Source organism: Danio rerio, chromosome 18 (assembly GCF_049306965.1).
Source record: "Danio rerio strain Tuebingen ecotype United States chromosome 18, GRCz12tu, whole genome shotgun sequence".
NCBI classification, from domain to species: Eukaryota; Metazoa; Chordata; class Actinopteri; order Cypriniformes; family Danionidae; genus Danio; species Danio rerio.
The window spans coordinates 37,191,688-37,210,821 of NC_133193.1; the positions used below are offsets into that span (position 1 = coordinate 37,191,688).

Genomic DNA, 19,134 nt, shown 5'->3' on the forward strand with positions numbered 1-19,134 from the left:
GGAATCTTGGGCACATAACCCGGGCAGGGTCTCAGGATGACGTGAGAGTAATCCGGGCCGAATTCCAGGCACGAGTCACTGACCGAAAATGCCTCCAGGTCCCCGACCCTCTTGATGGAGGCCAACGCAACCAGCAGAGCTGTCTTTAGGGACAGAAATCTTAGAGATACTGATACGAGTGGCTCAAAGGGATCTGCTCGCAAACTCGTAAGAACGAGGGCGAGATCCCAAGAGGGCATGAGAGGGGGGCGAGATGGATTATTTCGCCTAGCACCCCTAAGGAACAGGATAATGAGGTTATGCTTTCCCACGGTGCCGCCAGCTACCGCGTTATGATAAGCGGAGATGGCGGCCACATAAACCTTGAGAGTGGAGGGCGACAGCCTGCTGTCCAACTTCTCTTGAAGGAAAGAGAGCACAACACTAATCTGGCAGTTTCGGGGGTCTTCTCTGCGAGAGACGCACCATTCAGTGAATAGACTCAACTTCAGGGTGTAGGCACGCCTCGTGGAGGGGGCTCTAGCCTGAGTGATGGTATTAACCACCGCACTCGGTAGGTTACCCAAGTCTTCCTCGCGTCTAAGGACCACACGTGGAGGTTCCAAAGATCAGGGCGAGGGTGCCAGATGGTGCCCTGTCCCTGAGAGAGTAGGTCCTCTCTCAAAGGGATCCGCCAGGGGAGGGCTGTCGCGAGGAGTGAGAGCTCTGATATCCAGGTCCGGTTGGGCCAAAGGGGCGCAACTAGCAGAACCTGTTCCTCGTCCTCCCTGACCTTGCACAGTAACTGCGCGAGCAGGCTCACTGGGGGAAACGCATACTTGCGCATGCCCCGAGGCCAGCTGTGGGCCAGTGCATCCGTGCCGAGAGAGCCCTCGGTCAGGGAAAAAAACAACTGGCAATGAGCGTTCTCGGGGGAAGCAAACAGATTGATCTGGGCCTCCCCGAATCGCGCCCATATCAGCTGAACGGACTCGGGGTGGAGTCTCCATTCTCCAGGGCGTAACAGCTGTCGTGAGAGCGCATCGGCTGCACGATTGAGCGTGCCTGGAACGTGAATGGCGCACAGCGATTTCAGCCGCAGGTGACTCCAGAGGAGCAGACGGCGGGCGAGCTGAGACATGCGGCGAGAGTGCATACCCCCCATGCGGTTGATATACGCCGCCGCGGCCGTACTGTCCGTTCTGACCAGCACGTGTTGCCGCTCCAGCACCGGTAAAAAGCGGTGGAGAGCGAGGAACACTGCCAACAGCTCTAGGCGATTGATATGCCAATGCAACTGGGCACCCTTCCACAGGCCCGCAGCCGCATGCTCGCGACACATTGCCCCCCACCCCGTGTTGGAAGCATCTGTTGAAACAACAACATGGCTGGACGCCTGTCCTAGAGACACACCGGCCTGTAGAAACGAGGGGTGGTTCCAAGGGCTGAGGGCGCGGCGACACAGCGCAGTAACAGAGACCCGGTATGTGCCCGCGTGCCATGCGCGTCTTGGGACCCGATCGTGAAGCCAGTGCTGAAGTGGTCTCATATGGAGCAATCCAAGCGGCATGACGGATGCCATATGCCCCAGGAGCCTCTGAAAGAACTTCAGTGGGACCACTAGTTTGCTGTCGAGCTCCCTCAGACAGTTCAGCAACAGGCGAGTGCGTTCCTCGGAGAGGTGCGCTACCATGGTGATCAAGTCCAGCTCCATCCCGAGAAAAGAGATCCTCTGCACGGGGGCGAGTTTGCTCTTTTCTCGGTTGACCTGAAGCCCCAATAGGCGGAGATGCCCAAGCACCTTGTCCCTGTGCACAATCAATTGCTCCTGTGAGTGGGCTAAAATCAGCCAGTCGTCGAGATAATTGAGTATGCGGATGCCCGCGAGCCGAAGGGGCGCTGAGGCACCCTCCGCGAGTTTGGTGAAGACCCGCGGAGACAGAGAGAGCCCGAAGGGGAGGACCTTGTACTGCCACGCTCGACCCTCGAACGCAAACCGCAGAAATTGGCGGTGGCGTGGAAGAATGGAGACATGGAAATACGCGTCCTTCAGGTCTATGGCTGCAAACCAATCCCGAGGACGAACGCATTGGAGAATGCGCCTCTGCGTGAGCATTCTGAACGGCAGCTTGAGCAGACAGCGGTTTAAAATGCGCAGATCTAGGATTGGTCATGACCCACCACTCTTTTTGGGTACGATGGAGTATGGGCTGTAAAACCCACTCTCCATCTCGGCTGGAGGAACTGGCTTGATTGCACCCTTTGCCAGGAGGACAGCAATCTCCTCTCGCAAGACAGGGGCGGACAGGGGGTTGACCCTGGAGAAATACACGCCCGTGAACTTGGGGGGCCGTTTCGCGAACTGAATCGCGTAACCGAGTCTGATTGTGCGTATGAGCCACCCCGAGGGGGTGGCCCGCGCTAACCAGGCAGGCAGAGCCGTCGCTAATGGAGTCATCGCTACAATCGCTTACGTACCAGCGGTGGGGCAGCGTGGAGTGGGTGTGCTGATCCGAAGAGAGCGATTCGCTCTGGCTCCGGACCCTGACTCCGGAGAGGGGGCTGGAGGGCTGAGGGAAGGGAGACCGTCCCCCCAGCGCTCTTGAGCCACTGGCGAAGCATGTAGAATCTGCGAGCCGGAAGGCAGCGCGTCCCGGACTGGCAGAATTCGTGCTGTCACATCCGGGGAAGGGGAAAAGTGCTCTTTGATTGATGTTTGATTGGTGGCACTGAAAAGTACCGTTGTAATCGGGGCCCCCCCTCCAGCGGGGAAAGAGCAAGTTTCCTCTTCTCCGGATGGCCTGTCTCAGGGACGCTTAGCGGTCCGTTTGCCGGACTTAACGGCGCCCTGGGCAGAAGGGGCTGCCTGCTTTCGAGGTGTACGCTGCGCCCTCGGCGGGCGCCCTCGGCGAGGAGCAGAGGAGGTGGATGGCTTGGCGGGCGGAGCGAGCTTATGGCCACACCGATAGATGACATTGCCCATCGCATCCGACTGCTCTTTCACCGCCTTGAATTCCTGGGTGAATTCACGGTGTCGCCAAACAGGCCAGCCTGGGATATGGGCGATTTAAGAAAGCGAACTTTGTCAACATCGCGCATATCGGCCAGGTTTAGCCAGAGGTTGCGTTCCTTAACCACAAGTGTGGACATCGTCCTTCCCAGCGCACACGCGACGGACTTAGTAGTCCAAAGAGCATAGTCGGTCACGGTGCGCAGCTCATGTAATAAGCCTGGGTTAGACCCGCCCTCGTGCAGCTCGGCCAGCGCCTGCGCTTGGTAGCGCGCTCCACTAACAGGATCGCCTCATACCCCCTGGCAGCTCCGCTGTCAAGGGCGGTGAGGGCGGAGGGACACGCAGTACGGGCAGAGAAAGGGGGACGAGAGGCTTCGAAGGCTTCGCCTTCTGGTCCTCTACGTAGCACCCATCTATTCGGTCCGGCCGCGGAGCTGGGGGATGAACCAGCTCCAACCCCACAGCCGAAGCAGCCCAGGAAAGCACGGCTAACATGTCCACTTCAGGATCCGATTTGACGGCGCTCACCTGCCCGGAGGGGGCGAGCGGGTCCGGATCTTCGTCGGACAGTGAAAGCCCACCCTCCGATGCCGCGGAGGACATCTGATCTCCGGTGTCAGCGAGCGTGAGAGCTACCATCTGGTTAGACGGATCACTCCCACTACCCGAAGCTTGGATGAAGCGACGTGAGGAGCGAGAGGTCCGCGAGCCTGTGGGCGGCGGATTATCTCCCACTGGAACCCTCAGATCTGCTCGAGCGCCCGCTGCTTTTTTAGAACAGGAGGCAACTGGGGTGGCTCGCTCTCTTACGAAAGTTAGCCGCGATCTTAGCTGTGCAACGGTCATGGCATCGCAATGACGACATGAACCGCCCGCGAGCACTGCATTAACATGCTGGTACCCCAAACATGCAATGCAGTGATCGTGTCCATCATCCAGAGCCAGGAAACCCCCGCATCCAGAAACGCACAGTCGGAGCGCCATCCTGAAAAGGACGTGCTGCACGACTGTGTTGCTCTTTTAGGAAAGTTGCAACAATACGCACCGCTCTGGAGGGCCGGACCCAAAGAACCGCAGGCAAGGGAGAAACCCAGCTTGACCGTCTGCCGCCGCGAAAACCCACTCTGGACCGGGAGACACTCGTTCGCTCTGAAGTGCTGAACAGCAAGAGGAACCCTCATCGACTCACTCAGAAAGGATCTTCAGCTTAAAAGCATGGCGTTTGCCCGCTTCAGGTGTGCTTATATGCTGGGATAATTGGCGATGCAGCACACCTGCGCAAGCTGACGCTGCCAATTCATTTCATTCATTAGCCCGTTCAATACTCTCCAGACAAGCGGCTTCTGATCCGAATCCTCCCATTCGTGGATTCAATCAATCCACTCTATGGCACTGAAGTTCCCCAACCGTAGGGGAACCATAGCAATTTCAAAAAAAAAAAAAAAAAAAAAAGCATAGTGTCATGCGAAGTGTCATGCAGGGAAATCTGGGATAGTGAATTAACGGTTGTTCACTGTAAATATTAAAGAAACGATACTGTTACCAGGTTATGGATTTTTACTGTAATTTTACATTTAAATTCACAGACATTTTTTACATTAATGTTACAGCACATGAATCATTGGGAAGCCTAAATTCTCAATTAGTCTAAGTCTGATTCTCTAGAGGCTGTAAAGTCAGTCACTTCCTCTGCTCTTCTGGGAAATTGAATCATTTTAAGTCATTAAGTTTCAGGGGCAGGTTTTGATGCCTCATGAGTGATGTAGAATTGAGCTGTACACTTTTTTTTTGTTTTAATAGATCTGTCTCTAGGGCCACATTCATTTTTAGAAGTAGTCTACAGAGTGACTGTTTGGTTTTTGTTTGCATGTGTGTGTCTGTGTATAAGGATGTTTGCTGTCATAGGAACAGGCTTTGTCGCAGTATTTAAACTATGGGACAGCAACTGTCGCTCTGCAGGACCGGGTGCAGGTCGTGACCCCTGCTGATGGACGTACAGAGACGTAATGGTCACCAGCAAAGGAGGAGTTTAGTTACCTTGCCTGAAATGAGGAGCTCAAATGCTCATAAATACTTTCACCTCTGTCCTGTATATAGCTGTGTTTCTGTGTGTGAATGTCTTTCACATGGTAATATAATGTATGATGGTGTATTTTAAAATATTATTTAAATATGTGATAAACATATTGAACAGAAATTGATATTTAATATTTTTTAAATTATATATCTTTGGAAAATATATATGAATTTAACCTCCATAACTGACTTTTTTGTATTTGTCATAAAGACAGGACTGTAAATATATATTTTAAAAAATCCACTTCTTTAGGCTTTTGAATTACACTGTGGGACCTTGATCTTTCCCTTAAAATATTTTCTTTATTGACATTTTTAATAGGTTAAAGTGATATATTGTTTGGGTGGTTGTTGTATATTACGTTACAAAAACCTAGTAATAAGTTACCAGTATGTTTTCAGTTTTTTTACAAACTTAGCTCTCCATATATTATTTCTTAAACATCATCTTGTCTTAAACTACTAAAATCTTAATTAATGTCACTTGGTTAAAACTACAGAGATTAATTTTTTTTTTTACATCAAAAGTGGACAGAGCAGAGATAAATCTCCCATAAAAGGTGTAAATGAACTTTAAAACTTTAAAATTTGAAACGTGCTCATTGACAGAATATTTTTACAGTGTAAATAATTAGCACATATAACGTAATTTTGCAAGCCCAACAAGTACGTACAAACAGTGGGAAACTGCCCGGCGTCTGCCCCTGGCCACAACAGAAAAAAAAAAAAAATCGGTGTTAATTGCGTTACATTTTTTTTACGTGTTAATTATTTCAAATTAATCGCATGCGTTAACGCGTTAATTTTGACAGCGCTAATACATTATATTTATTAATAAATATATATATATATATATATATATATATATATATATATATATATTTATTTATTATTTTTTTTTTTTGCAGAATGGGTTTGTCTTACATTTTCAGCATATTATTTCACACTGGCCTGCATGAAATGAGTGTGCTATGCTTTAGACATGAAGGACAGTCTTCTAACCTTTGTCATTGGGCCAAAGACTGACCTACTGGTGCTCCGGTTTCTCTTCCACGTCACATCCAAGGTCCACTCAGAGCGGTTCTGGTTTCTCCAGCTTCTCCTCCAGCTAGCTCTCACTTTCCATCTCACAAACCACTTTACCCAAACCAAAAACCCACACGCATATACTTTTAACCTCGATCATCAGCCAGACCAGATAGACATTACCCGCATCAATTATTAAGCTTTAGAATAGTCATCTTTGGAAATGTGACCTGTGAGGTCGAGGCCCGGTGGGTGCAGAGAATATCGGCATTGAGTTTCTCTAAAATTCATATTTGATTACGCATTAATTCTTAAGCGATTGTTGCTAATGAACAGTAGCAAGATGATACTGTATCTTTTTAGCAAATAACATACGTCAACATTATATTTGTGGTTGTGATAAGCATACGTCACACACTCACATCTGAGCAGTCAGTTTTGTTATCGCTGGTGTTTTTCTTCTTGAATGTGAGATCATGTTGGCACACCTCTGACAGGAGCTTTGATGGACCCGGAGAACATCGATCACAGCTGTTTTGTGCCTACTGGCACTGAAATAGATTAAGACAGCCTGTCTTTGGACGTCCTTTTCTGTAACTTTCAGGTGAGAGAATTTTAGGTTGCTTTCAAACTTTTCTACTCAAGCGTGAAATAGGGTTTCTACTCTGAAATAGCTGAGAAGATATTTGAACAACATTAAACTTTTTTTTTTTTGTTTTTTGCTGACATTCAGAGGAAGGATTAATTTTATGCTGATTTTGTGTCATGGAAAGCCAGCAAGTAATTTGCAAATTTCCATATTTGACTTGACCTTTGAGGTAAGCATGAGATTACTTTATCTATTACCTCATTACATAAAACAAGCTAAAAGCACTTTCTATTTTTTATATCGTTTTAAGATAAGCATTTAAAAACATGCTAATGATCTTCCTTGGTTTGTTGGTTTAGAAAACAAATGTTCAGGTGTGAGTGTATGTTTGTGTGTATGAAAGTGAATGGGTAGTATGCCACAGCATTCTTAGACATGTATTACGAAGCTTACATATTTGAAGGCAACGTTATTAGCCCTATGCAATTTTAATTCTTTTTCAAACATTTCCCATGTTGACAATTTTCACAGTATTTTCTTTTTTTTTCTACTGGAGAAAGTCTTATTTATTTTAGTTGGGCTGGAATAAAAGCTAATAAATAAATAAACTAATTAATAAATATATTTGAAAATATTTAAAGTTATTATCCCCCTTACTTTTTCCTTTCTTTTATTTTTGATTGACTTCAGAACAAACCACTGTTGCCTAATGACTTGCCTAATTAACCTAACTTGCCTTGTTAACCTAATTATGCCCTTAATTGACCGTTTAAGCTGAAAAGTATCTTGCAAAATAGCTAGTAAAAGATTATGTACTCATATCATGGCAAAGAAAAAATAAATTAGTTATTAACAGGAAGGTTAATAATTTTGCCTTCAACTACATATGCTACACTTAAGAATCATCATCACTGTGGCCAGTTAAAGTGCACACCTAGCAGTAAAACTCACATTTTGCATAGACCAAAAGACTATTACACCTGTGTTTCAATATAAAGCACTATTGAGTTGTTGACACAGGGCTCTGTTATGTTGGTGAGTATCAGCTCAGTGAGCTTCATCAAAGCATCTGCAGGCACACAGCGAGAGATGATTTTGAGAGCCACTGTATGGCGACCTGTGAAAGTAGATCTTCACTTGACTTGATCATCACAACATTCTTTTGTGTCAGTGTAGAAAGAAGACACTTTTCTGGTATATATTAAAGCCTCTCTCTCTCTTTGCATTTTTTATTTTTTTTGCTGACTCATTCAGCGCACCATATTTGCTACTTGCCTGTCAGAGGCAGGTTACACTATTTAAATGGACAATTTTATTGGGGATATATATTATAGATGCACTGCCATTTATAAGGTTGGGAGGAAGTGTGTAATGCTCATGTAGGTTGTGTTTATTTACTTAAAATACAAAGAAGGCATTAAGATTATGATGTAAAGAGTTTAGATGCAAAAACAAAAAGTGCCATCAGACATTTTCTTTTAAAATTAGCATTTTTATAGCCTCCTGTGTTTGTTTCTTAATTTCACCTTGAATATGATGTCAAGAACCTAGTCTTTGCAATGAAATTGAAGAAAAACATCTCAATTTAGATGACATTTGAAGAGTTCAGATGCAAAAACCACCAAAAGCTGTCTGAAATTTTCCTCTAAAATTTGCGTTTTTTCTTAGCCTCGCATGTTTATGTTCAGGTATTTTATTTAAAGCTAATAAAAATAACCTATTCTTTGCATTAAGAGTCACTATTACTGAAACTACACACAAAAGCCTGATAAAAATGTGCATTTTTGATTTCAGATGGCATTTAGAGGTTTTCGCATCTAAACTATTCATTTTGAACGATTTTACATGACACTTAGAAACTTAAGTTTTTAGTCTGAACTCTTCATGTGTTTCACTCTAAAATATGCTGGGTTGCCATAACACAAAGCTACATCAAATATAAACTAAACCCAAAGTTTGGTTATTTTTTTTTAGTTCAATCTACAGTTTATGTTTAGCTATTTAGTCTTTTCCTTAAGAGTGATTATTACAGAAACTACACACAACAGCCTGATAAAAAATTTGCATTTTAGCTAAAAATAACAGACGACACTAAACTCAAAGTTACAGTCGGTCAAATATGAACTAACCCAAAGTTTTTATTTTTTTTAGTTTAATCTAAATCACATTTTTCAACCCATTGGTTGCGTTTCACCATTTTGACCAATGTTGGGTTACAAAACACCCATGTTGGGTTTTTTATAGTGTATTACAAAAATGAATAAAAAAATAACATTTATATTTAAATTGATTTAAAAAATTGCATTAATTTATTTGACGGCATGAGTTTAGTGTCACAGGATACTCCAAAATTCATTCTAATATACTTATTTGTTCTTTTTATCATGACGACTGGAGTTATATAGCCATATTCACATTAAAAACAGTTATTTGAAACTCAGAAGAAAATCACTGTATTACTTTTTCTCATATGAATGCAACATTTGTGTGCAGCTAACTTATTTAAAAGAACATGAAAAAAATTGTAATGGTTCTAAAAGTTTGACCAATATGAGTGGTACTATGACATTTTATTGAGCTTTTTAAACAAAATGGTTTGTTAATAGCATGAATCGTACCTTAAAATTTTCCCCTCCAGGGAACACAAACGTTATGTTCAGTATTAATTGTTGTAATATATATATATATATATATATATATATATATATATATATATATATATATATATATATATATATACTATATATATGGCTCATTTAATTAAACAATCAAATAAATATTGATTGATAAATTGATTGAAATCCAGTGAATGTCAAAATTTTATCAAGTGATTATTTTGTTAACTGTAAAAATAACAAGAAATTGAACAATAGCCATTAAACCTTCTGATTTATATGACCTTTACTTAATTCTACTTACACCCAAGTCTAGTGACTTTTATCTTCATCCACACCCAACCCAACCCTGCAGTCGGACCCAAGAGCTTAGCCAGATCTGGTTTCATCCTCAGCACGCAGAGGGAGGTTATAAGAGAGGCTGGAGAAGAAGATCACACACACACAAACACACACACACACATACACAGAAAGAGAAGGAAAAGCCGACCAGACAAAAGCATAGCAAGATGATTTACTGACTATTGTCAAGTCTCCGTGTTGTTTTGAGTGATTCTGTGATTTCGTGTAGAAGAAGGAGCAAGGGCCCCTGTCGGCCATGTTTGCTGCTCGCAGTGGTTCGGTGGGCCGCGGGGGCCCCGAGGAGGCCTCCAGGCACCGCAGACAATCAGCTGCTTCTCTGGCAGGGCAACGTGGGCATCGTAATTCCCAGGAGAATGCCCGCGACAGCCACACGCAGTACCGGCAGGGGGTGCTGCTGCGGGCCAGGAAAGCCTTTCTTATCAGGGAGATGGAGACCAACTGGTACTTGAAGCTGTGTGGACGAGCCAGAGAAGATAGTGTTGCGTTTGAGACTGGCATGCCTTATCGGTGAGTGCTGAAAGCAGAGTGAAGAGAGCTTGATGTTTGGGCAATGCATTGCACAGGGGCTTGAAGTGTGATTAAGCATTGAATAGTTATTCATTCTGAAATATGTCTTTTATTTACTCAGTTTTAGGTCAAATATGGACAAACTCAATTGTAGGGTTCATATTTTAATTTTAAAAATTATGTCATTTTATTTTAAGGTACAAATCCACATGCTGCACACTATTAGCAAAACATTACCTAAGTATTTAGTTCAACAAGCTACTAATTAATAGTGTGTTTAGGTATCGGGTAGGATTAGGGGTGGAGAATAAAAACTTGTAGACTATGATCTTTATGCAGTTGCAATCAGAAGTATTAGCCCCCTTTGATTTTTTGTCCATTTTTAAAATATTCTTCAAATGATGTTTAACAGAGCAAGGACATTTTCACAGTATGTCTGATAATATATATTTTTTTTATCTGAAGAAAGTCTAATTTGTTTTATTTAAGCTAGTATAAAAGCAGTTTTTATTTTTTAAAAAACTATTTTAAGGTCAAAATTATTAGCCCCTTTAAGCTATATATTTTATTGTCTACAGAACAAAGCACTGTTATACAATAACTTGCCTAATTATCCTAACCTGTTAAGTTGACCTATTTAACCTAGTTAAGCCTTTAAATGTCACTTTAAGCTGTATAAAAGTGTCTTAAAAACATATCTAGTAAAATATTATTTACTGTCATTATGGCAAAGATAAAACAAATCAGTTATTAGAAATGAGTTATTAAAACTATTATGTTTAGAAACGTGTAAAAAAAATCTGTCCAATAAACAAATATTGGTAAAAAAATAAACGGGGGCTAATAATTTAGGGGGTTAATAATTCTGAGAGCAACTGTAAGTACTAATAAATAGCCAATGTCTTAATAATTGGCAGGTAATTAGATTAGCCACTAATAGTGAGAATTGGTCCTTATACTAAAGTTTTTTCAAATATTTATCCTAAGTGCTCGGTTGGTTTGTCCATTGTTGATCCAATCTTGGGTTAAAGTAAATACATTTTTTAAAGGTTTCTCTTTAAAAAAATCATTGCTTTTTATTACTGGTCTGAGTGAAGCACATGAGAACCTGAATTTGTGTTAGGGTTTAGTTCTTGTTGTCGTTTAAAATCTTGCATTGAGCTTTTGGTGAATGATTTTTGTTAATTAAAACAAAATCATTAGGGGTCTTCAACTCGGGCTCTCCTGTTATTTATTAGATTTTTAAGAATGAAATGAAATGAATTTCAGGCAATGATAGGGTGATAAATGGTTTTGGTAACACACAAATATTACACATTATTAAGAGCTGTTCCAATGTATAGTCAAGATAGCAAACTTGTACAATTCTGTTCTAATTTCAGTAAGGTCAGTAAGATTACTTAAAATGTAAAAAGTACAACTTCTCAATGGTAGTTTAAACAAACACCATTTCACCGGTCTGATTACAGCCATTCAAAGTCATTTCATTTCATATCTCTTTAAATAAATGGTCTCAAACTCAATTCAAGGAGGGCTACAGTTTTGCATGGTTTAGCTTTAACCACTTCCAACTCAATCCTGCTTAACAGTCTCTAGTTGTCTTGAACACCTTGATTAGTTGCATCAGCTGTTTGATTAGGGTTGGAACAAAACTGTGCAGAGCTACGGCCCTCCAGGAATTAAGTTTGATACCAATGCTTTAAATGATAAGAGCTGCTCATGCCCCTTTCTGATGCTTCTAGGTCAGGATTTACGAATGGTGCTTATTGATTGATAGTACATTTCCAATAGCTTTAAATGTGTCAAAAATGTTTACATGCTTCAAATGTAGTATGCAGTGTATATAAACTACTGAAATGGTTTACGAAGTTCTCCATGTAGGCAGAGGTTACTGACCTGAAAAATGTTGAAGAGGCCTAATCTTTTCTAAAGACATTCTCAGCTGTCTTGTGTTGGTGTGAACTGGCATTTGATCTTCCTTGGAACAGTAAATATAAATATGATCTCTATTCTTAGTGTATACGCTCTCTCAGCTTCATGCTCTCTGTCTTACTTCCTGAAAGATAATGAGTGAAACAGTTAGGATGAAACTCGATCACTTCAACACAACAGTCCTGACAGTTTCACACTCTTGACCCTTAAAATCCTTGTATAGCCAGCATACTGTGAGGACCCACCCCACCACCTTCCAAAATGCTGTGAAAACATCTTTTTATTGTTTATATTTTTATTGTACTCAAAATATTACAAAAAAGGCACTCGAGTTTGCTTTTGGATTAGAGTAGAGGATTTTTGTCTTTCAAACAAGTTGTGGTTACAGAGACTTTCTGACCCCAAGATCCAACTAACTTCTGCAGTTCTGAAGCTCTGATTCTTGGAGATGTTTTAGCAATGTTGGGAAAGACACACACCCTCTTCCAGTCAGAATAACACTTTTCTAAAATATATTTGCTGATTATTCCCCTGATGGTGGAAGTGGACATCTTCATTGTTTCCTTTTTTTCTATTTTCTAATAGAGATATCTTAGTTTATGAATTTCAACAACCTTCTCCTGCAAATCACAGCTCTGTTCTTTGTTTTTTTTTTATATTGTGATGAATGACTGAGTGAGTTTAGCCTTTTAGTTTCCTGTTCCTAGCCATCCAGGGGTTCTAAAGGTTAAAGGCACAATATGTAATTTCCACTACTAGAGGGCACTTATTCATAACAAAGGTTTAGTTTAATGATGTCGTGACTGAGTGTGGAATCATGCCGGCAGCTAGCTCTCTGAAACTCTCACATGGTGGCCCACTGAAGCTAAGCAGGGCTGCACCCGGTCAGTACCTGGATGGGGGACTGCGTGGGAAAGCTAGGTTGCTGCCGGAAGTGATGTTAGTGAGACCAGCAGGGGGCGCCCAACCTGTGGTCTGTGTGGGTCCTAATGCCCCAGTATAGTGACAGGGACTCTATACTGCTCATTGAGTGCTGTCTTTCAGATGAGATGTTAAACTGAGGTCCTGACTCTCTGTGGTCATTTAAAAATATCAGCATATCCTTTGAAAAAAAAATTTGTGGTGGATGAAGAGATTCCCCCTATGTGTAAAGCGCTTTAAGTTCCCACAAAAGTGCTATAAAAGTGTAAGGAATTAATATTTTTATCATGGGAGTTGTGGTCTTCAATGCATGCTATGGAACTGAAATAAAGTATTAATCAAAATGTATTATCATAGTGCTATGAAGCAGAGTAAGGTTGAAAGCTGTCATAGCTGATGAGGGACAAATGCAACATGATACTAAAGACACTGATCTTTTATTATGCCACAGTCAACCGCTTCTGGTTCTTTTAATCATGATCAAGCGAAGAAGAAGCAGCACTATTTTATCATACTAAATAAATTTTAAGGTTCTTTTATAGTACTTTTTTTGTGCAGACTAATAATATATTAAAGCATCTTGGATGTTTACATGTTTTCTATAAAACCAAACTGGAAATCAAGAATGAGTGATGTCATTAGCATAAGTGCCAAGAGTCATTAGCTGCACTACCCACCAGACTCACAAGAGCCCTTTATCCAAACCAGGTTCATTCTGCAAAAGTACCTCTATATACATATCTAGAGAGCACCAAATACGTCCCAGGAGCTACGTTTTTTTTTTTTTTTTTTTTTTTTTTTGCAGTTTTTGTTTTTGCAAATCCACCAGAGGCTGCGGGGTACACTTTTGACTAGCCCTACCTCCTCTATCCCTAAACCCAATACTGTTTTCAAAAGCACAGATTGATCCACCCACAAACTTCCCTAAACTCAACCGACAGTTTTAAAAAGCAATCCAGAAAAAGAAAGCTTTTGCCAGATTTTACCACATTTTCACCCTGTTTTTTTTTTTTTTACATGTTTGTTTTATTTTTTGGCTTTTGTTTTTCTCTTACTTGCTGGAACTGTTCTCTGGAACTCTTCTATGCCGAACTCGAACCCCATCATCATGGTCAAGTCTTCTCTGTGTGTCAAGTCAACCAACGTACATGGTGAGCTTCTGAACAAACCAGTAACATTGGGAAAGCAATCCATATGGAGTTATGCGGTCAGCTGGTAAGGGCGAAAGGACCGGGGTCATACTGCACCGTAACACTTGTTTTAAAGATGAAGCGCAGCCATACGATCTCCAGAAATGTATATAAGGCTACGATTTTAGAATGAGCCTATGTTGCCTTTATCTGGAGTACACCTCCCAGTATGTTTTGCATCTCACAGCTGAAACGATACACCAATGTGTACTCTCTCACACACAGCTGCAGATCATCATCACAAATTACACACGGTATTTAAGCACCACATTCATTGACCTTCATGGAGGGATATTGTATTGTTTAATATTAAAGGGCACCTATGTTACCCCTTTTTTTCAGATTTTATATAAGTGTTTTGCGTCTCCAGAATGTGTATGTAAAGTTTCAGCTCAAAGATTTATCATTATACCTTTTACAAGATTCTACTTTATACATTTTTCCACCAGGGGGTTGTTTTGTCGTACTGCACCTTTAAGGCTAGTCCTCCCCGCCTACTGTTTCTACGTGCCTTTCTGCATGCCTTAATCTCCTCCCTCGGCTGCGTCAGATAACAGACAAACTTAAAGGAATTAGATCTCACCTAGCGTTTGTGAGAAATATTATAGTAAGAACTTTACCAATGAGTTTTTGTTGTGGAGATGCATCGACACACAATGTCAATGTACAGAGTTCACGGATACACACACACACAGATACAGACCGACACACACACAGACAGACAGACAGAGCGCGCTTAGCTTTGCATTCTTTTTGCACGCAAATGTGACACAATACAACTTAATCTCCACTACTGTATGGATCTCTGTTATGTTAATGTTCAAAATAAACCTGATTTAAGCATCTTCCTTTATAATTGTTCTGACATGCGACGGTGCTGATTAAGTAAAACTGAAGTAAATCGCTGTTATTCATTACACACATGTACTGTTTTAAAACATTTTAAACATGTGAAACTTACTCTTAATCACATTTGATGATGATTGATGATGATGATCCTAGCGAACTGAACAGACCTTTAATTCCCGGTTGCTTTGCGCACGTCTGGTCTTGTTGGTATGATTATACACGGGACTACCAGGACATGTTACTACGCGAAGCTGTCAATCAATTCGGTGGGTGGAGGGACCACACTCCTACGTCAAGTTGCGGTTGGTCGGAAAACCACTCCAAATGGTCCACCATTTTTATGTTGTTAAATTAAAAAAAAAAAAAGGACTGGATGTGTTTATTTCACCTCAATGTGACAGTCTATACACTATATCTACACATATATTTGTCCAAACAGCTTGAAAAGTAAATTTTTTACCATATGTGCCCTTTAATTTCTATCGTAGACTTTGCCAGTTCTTCTTGTTTTTGTGTTTTTGATTTTTGTTTTATGATCATTTGCAACCTGGCTTTAACTTTGCCTGATTATTTAATTATTCTAGTGGATGACCCCTTATGATACTGTTTTGCACCTGTTTTGACCCCTGCTTGCTGATCATTGTCTATGAACAAAAGTTGCATCCGTTGACAAGGATCATATCAATAAGTAAGGAACATAAAACACTGCTCTAGTGGGTTTTGGGATATTTTAATAAAAACAAAACTTCCAAATTGTGCCTTGAAATATCAATGAAAATATACTTAACAAAAATTTGCTGATATTAATTCACATGAGATCAAAAGCTTAACAATACATTGTTTTCACAGCATTATTTGCTCAAACCACAGGTGCCAATATTAGTGGAAGGCAATGTACAGTATATCAAGCATTTGTTTTTATTTAATTTTATCCTGTGTAATTTAGCCTAAAGTTCATGAACTAGCAGTGGCTGATTTATTACATTTCTGTCACATAAATGCCAAAACTTGGATTTTTATAAGCTTTAAGGGATTTTTGTTTTGCGTTTCTAATTCTTTTTTGGGGTGTTTGCCATTGTAAGTGTTTCGGCCCAATTCCTTTTAAGCTGCTTTACATTGCAAATATCTCCCTTTCACCTCCTCCAGAAACGGAAGCCTGTCTTTGAGCCGATTTTGCTTTTTTTAATGCCTTTAGAAATATGAAGGATACATATGAGGTTAATGGAAGGGTTTAAAGCTGAAACCCCGCAGCTGTAGGACATGAGGATTCTGTTCACCTTTTATTCTATTTCTTTTCTCAAAGATGAAAGCTTATCTACTCAAATAGGTCACGACAGATAGATAGACAGAGACAGAGAACAAGACTGATAGAGGGATACATGGTATGTATAACAGTTAATTGCAGCTGGTACATGACAATACACATTTTATAATGACCTATAACTAAATTAGTTAGTTGATGCAATATTGTTGTGTTGCTGTATATTTGAAACAAAGCAAAAACAGCACTGGCACTTCTTTATTTCTTTCTTGCTTTCTTTCTTATTTTCTTTCTTTTGTTCTTTCTTTCCTTCTTTTTTTCTTTTTTTTAATTTACTTATCAAATTACTTACATTTTTAACATATCTAATTTGTCAAAGACAAAAAGGTTTTTTTTACCAAACTATTTTGTCAGGCATATTTAGAGCAATAATCATTTAGTGACATTTTAAAAACTACTCTAAGTATCACAGTGCACTCACAAAATAATAAATTATAAAAATCAAATATGATCACTTTTACAGTCAGATAAATACTAAATACATATAAATAGAGGTCAAAATGAGTATGATGTTTGCTATTTCATTTTTTTTTTACATGCATGTTCACAGGGATGGGCAGTATTTATGATCCATGTATTTCAAATATGGATTTCAAATACACAATAGTATTTTGTAATTTGATGGGTTTGATGGCTTAATATTTTGCATCAAAATACTTTAGTGTCTTGTATTTTTGTAGTTTCAAAATACTGTAAAATACTTTGTAAGAAGTCTACATGATGACATCATAAAATGTGGCCTCTGATTGGAGCTTTCTCAGTTATTTGCCTAGACTTAAGATAGACCAGAACATTTATTTATATTGAAGAAGGTCAATGCTTTGAATATGGAAGGAAATTGCATCACATCATGGTGATACCTACAATACTGGTTGTTTAAACTTCCAGTAGTATACTTAATAAAGAGTTTTTTCAGAATTCATATACATTGAGTAGGCCTATTGAAGAGTTTTTTTTTAAATAAAACACTTTGTATAGCACCCTTATAAAATATAAGAATGTTAAGAAATTCAATAATCATTATAAAGAGATTATATAAATTTTACTGGCCAAACAAAGGGTGGAAACGATCAACAGATATGGTACTGTATTCTAACTCATTATCTGCATTGAACAGGGCTTTTTGTTTAAGATGTGTACAAAAAAATATATGCTAAATACATAAAAAATAAACAAGTAAAAACTGTATAGATATCTACTCATGTACAGTAAGAGTAGTGGTGATATACCCATTTACCCCCAACATGCTCATAAACCCCGAACACCCCCCCCCCCCCCCCTCAGAACACATTGTATTTAAAAATTAAGTTGACATTGCATTCAAGATTCTATCACCATTTACTGAACCTACCCTTGTTCTAAACCTGTTTGAATATACTAAGGAATGTTGGAAAAAAAACTAAAAAACTTCTATAGTATTTTTCTTTCTACTATTGACAATGGCTGTCAACATTCTTCCGAATATCTTGTTTTGTATCAACAGAAGAAAGAAGTTCATGAAACTTTAGAACCACTTGAGTGAATAATGAGGAAAAAAAGTAAACTGCCCCTTTAAATCACTTTTGTGAATTTAATTGTATGCAGACATCAAACTGGGATGTCTCATCTTTGACTCTAATAGCTATTTTTTATATAAAGCATGCATTTATTCACAGATATTTTGGTTTCCTGGTAATGTGATGAATGGCGAATTGTGTTTTGTGGCTCACTGTTATTAAATCTATTTTCCGCAGGAGACATTTTGTTACTGATCTTAATTCTGATTTTTTAATATCTGCAGGGGAAAATCAATAAAAGGCAATTAAGGTTATTTAAGTGGGAGCAGTGAGGAAATGAGACTCTGATAGTGAAAATGGAACTGCCAAGTTTAATGGCACAGTTTTTACAGCCTTGCTTTAATTTGCTACCTGTAGCTTATGTTTCTGTTGTGAGTTTTATAAGAACACAGTTACTGTGTGATGTACAGCAGGCTAATATTGTGTCAATTTGATGTGCATAAAAGTAGTTTATATTGCTTGAACTGTTTTTTTATTTATTTTGTAAATGCCACACAAGCGTTTGTCAAGGATAAATTGATGCGTTTGAAAACACTTTTGGTTGGGTTTAGGGAAGGAGAAATCGGTTGATTGGTCAGTCAGTCAGTCAGTCAGTCGACAGCGATCGTCAGCGGCCGGATTTAAGCGAGAACAGCAGGTGCGAACAGCGCTTGTGAGAGAAATTTGAGATCTCAAAAAGCAAACACAGCGGCCTCTGATGGCTTCGAGAAAGAAAAAAAAACTGCAAAAAAAAAAAAAAAAACGCACCTCCTTGGATATATTTGACGCTCTCCAGAAGTTTATATAGCGGTACGTTTTCAGAATGAGCCTGGGTTGGTGTCACTCTCAGATGAAAATGCATTGTTAAACCGCAACACAATTTGTGTTTGCTGAGAATGAGAAAAGGTTCTGAATGAAGATTTGCGTGGTAAACAGATATTTTGGATGTGTTTTATGCAAATGACTATCCTTGGGTAAGCGGATGCTCATTTGGAATGCTTTAATTCATTAACATTTGAACAAGGTTAAGAACCAATTGATGTGCATGCACACAAGCTCCGAGTGTTCTTTTTTCTTTTGTGAGAAGCTCCTCTGTACATACAAATACAAAATAATCCCCACACAGTTATTAGTAAATGAGACACATCTCCTTGAGCTGGTGATAGTATGAATGATGTATGTTACTTGTCAGTTAGTTTACTACAACAAAATTTGGTA

The 19,134-nt window shown here is 40.1% G+C and overlaps 1 protein-coding gene across 7 annotated transcripts in view; it reads left to right on the forward strand.

Annotated features, from left to right (window-relative positions):
• Nucleotides 1-19,134, forward strand: part of kcnab1a (potassium voltage-gated channel subfamily A regulatory beta subunit 1a) — a 295,083-nt gene that overhangs the window by 29,752 nt on the left and 246,197 nt on the right. For 4 of the 7 annotated variants that reach the window (XR_012393669.1, XM_073929079.1, XM_073929080.1 and 1 more), the window contains exon 1: nucleotides 9,650-10,168. The exons of 2 other annotated variants lie outside the window; for them this stretch is intronic. Coding sequence is in view for 3 of the 5 variants with exons in the window: in XM_073929079.1 (XP_073785180.1) it covers nucleotides 9,897-10,168 (272 nt within the window). In the remaining 2 variants the exon portion in view is untranslated. Of the gene's footprint in view, nucleotides 1-6,204; nucleotides 6,699-6,827; nucleotides 6,913-9,649; nucleotides 10,169-19,134 lie in introns of those variants that run through there. One more of the 7 variants, XM_073929087.1, reaches the window with a different exon arrangement.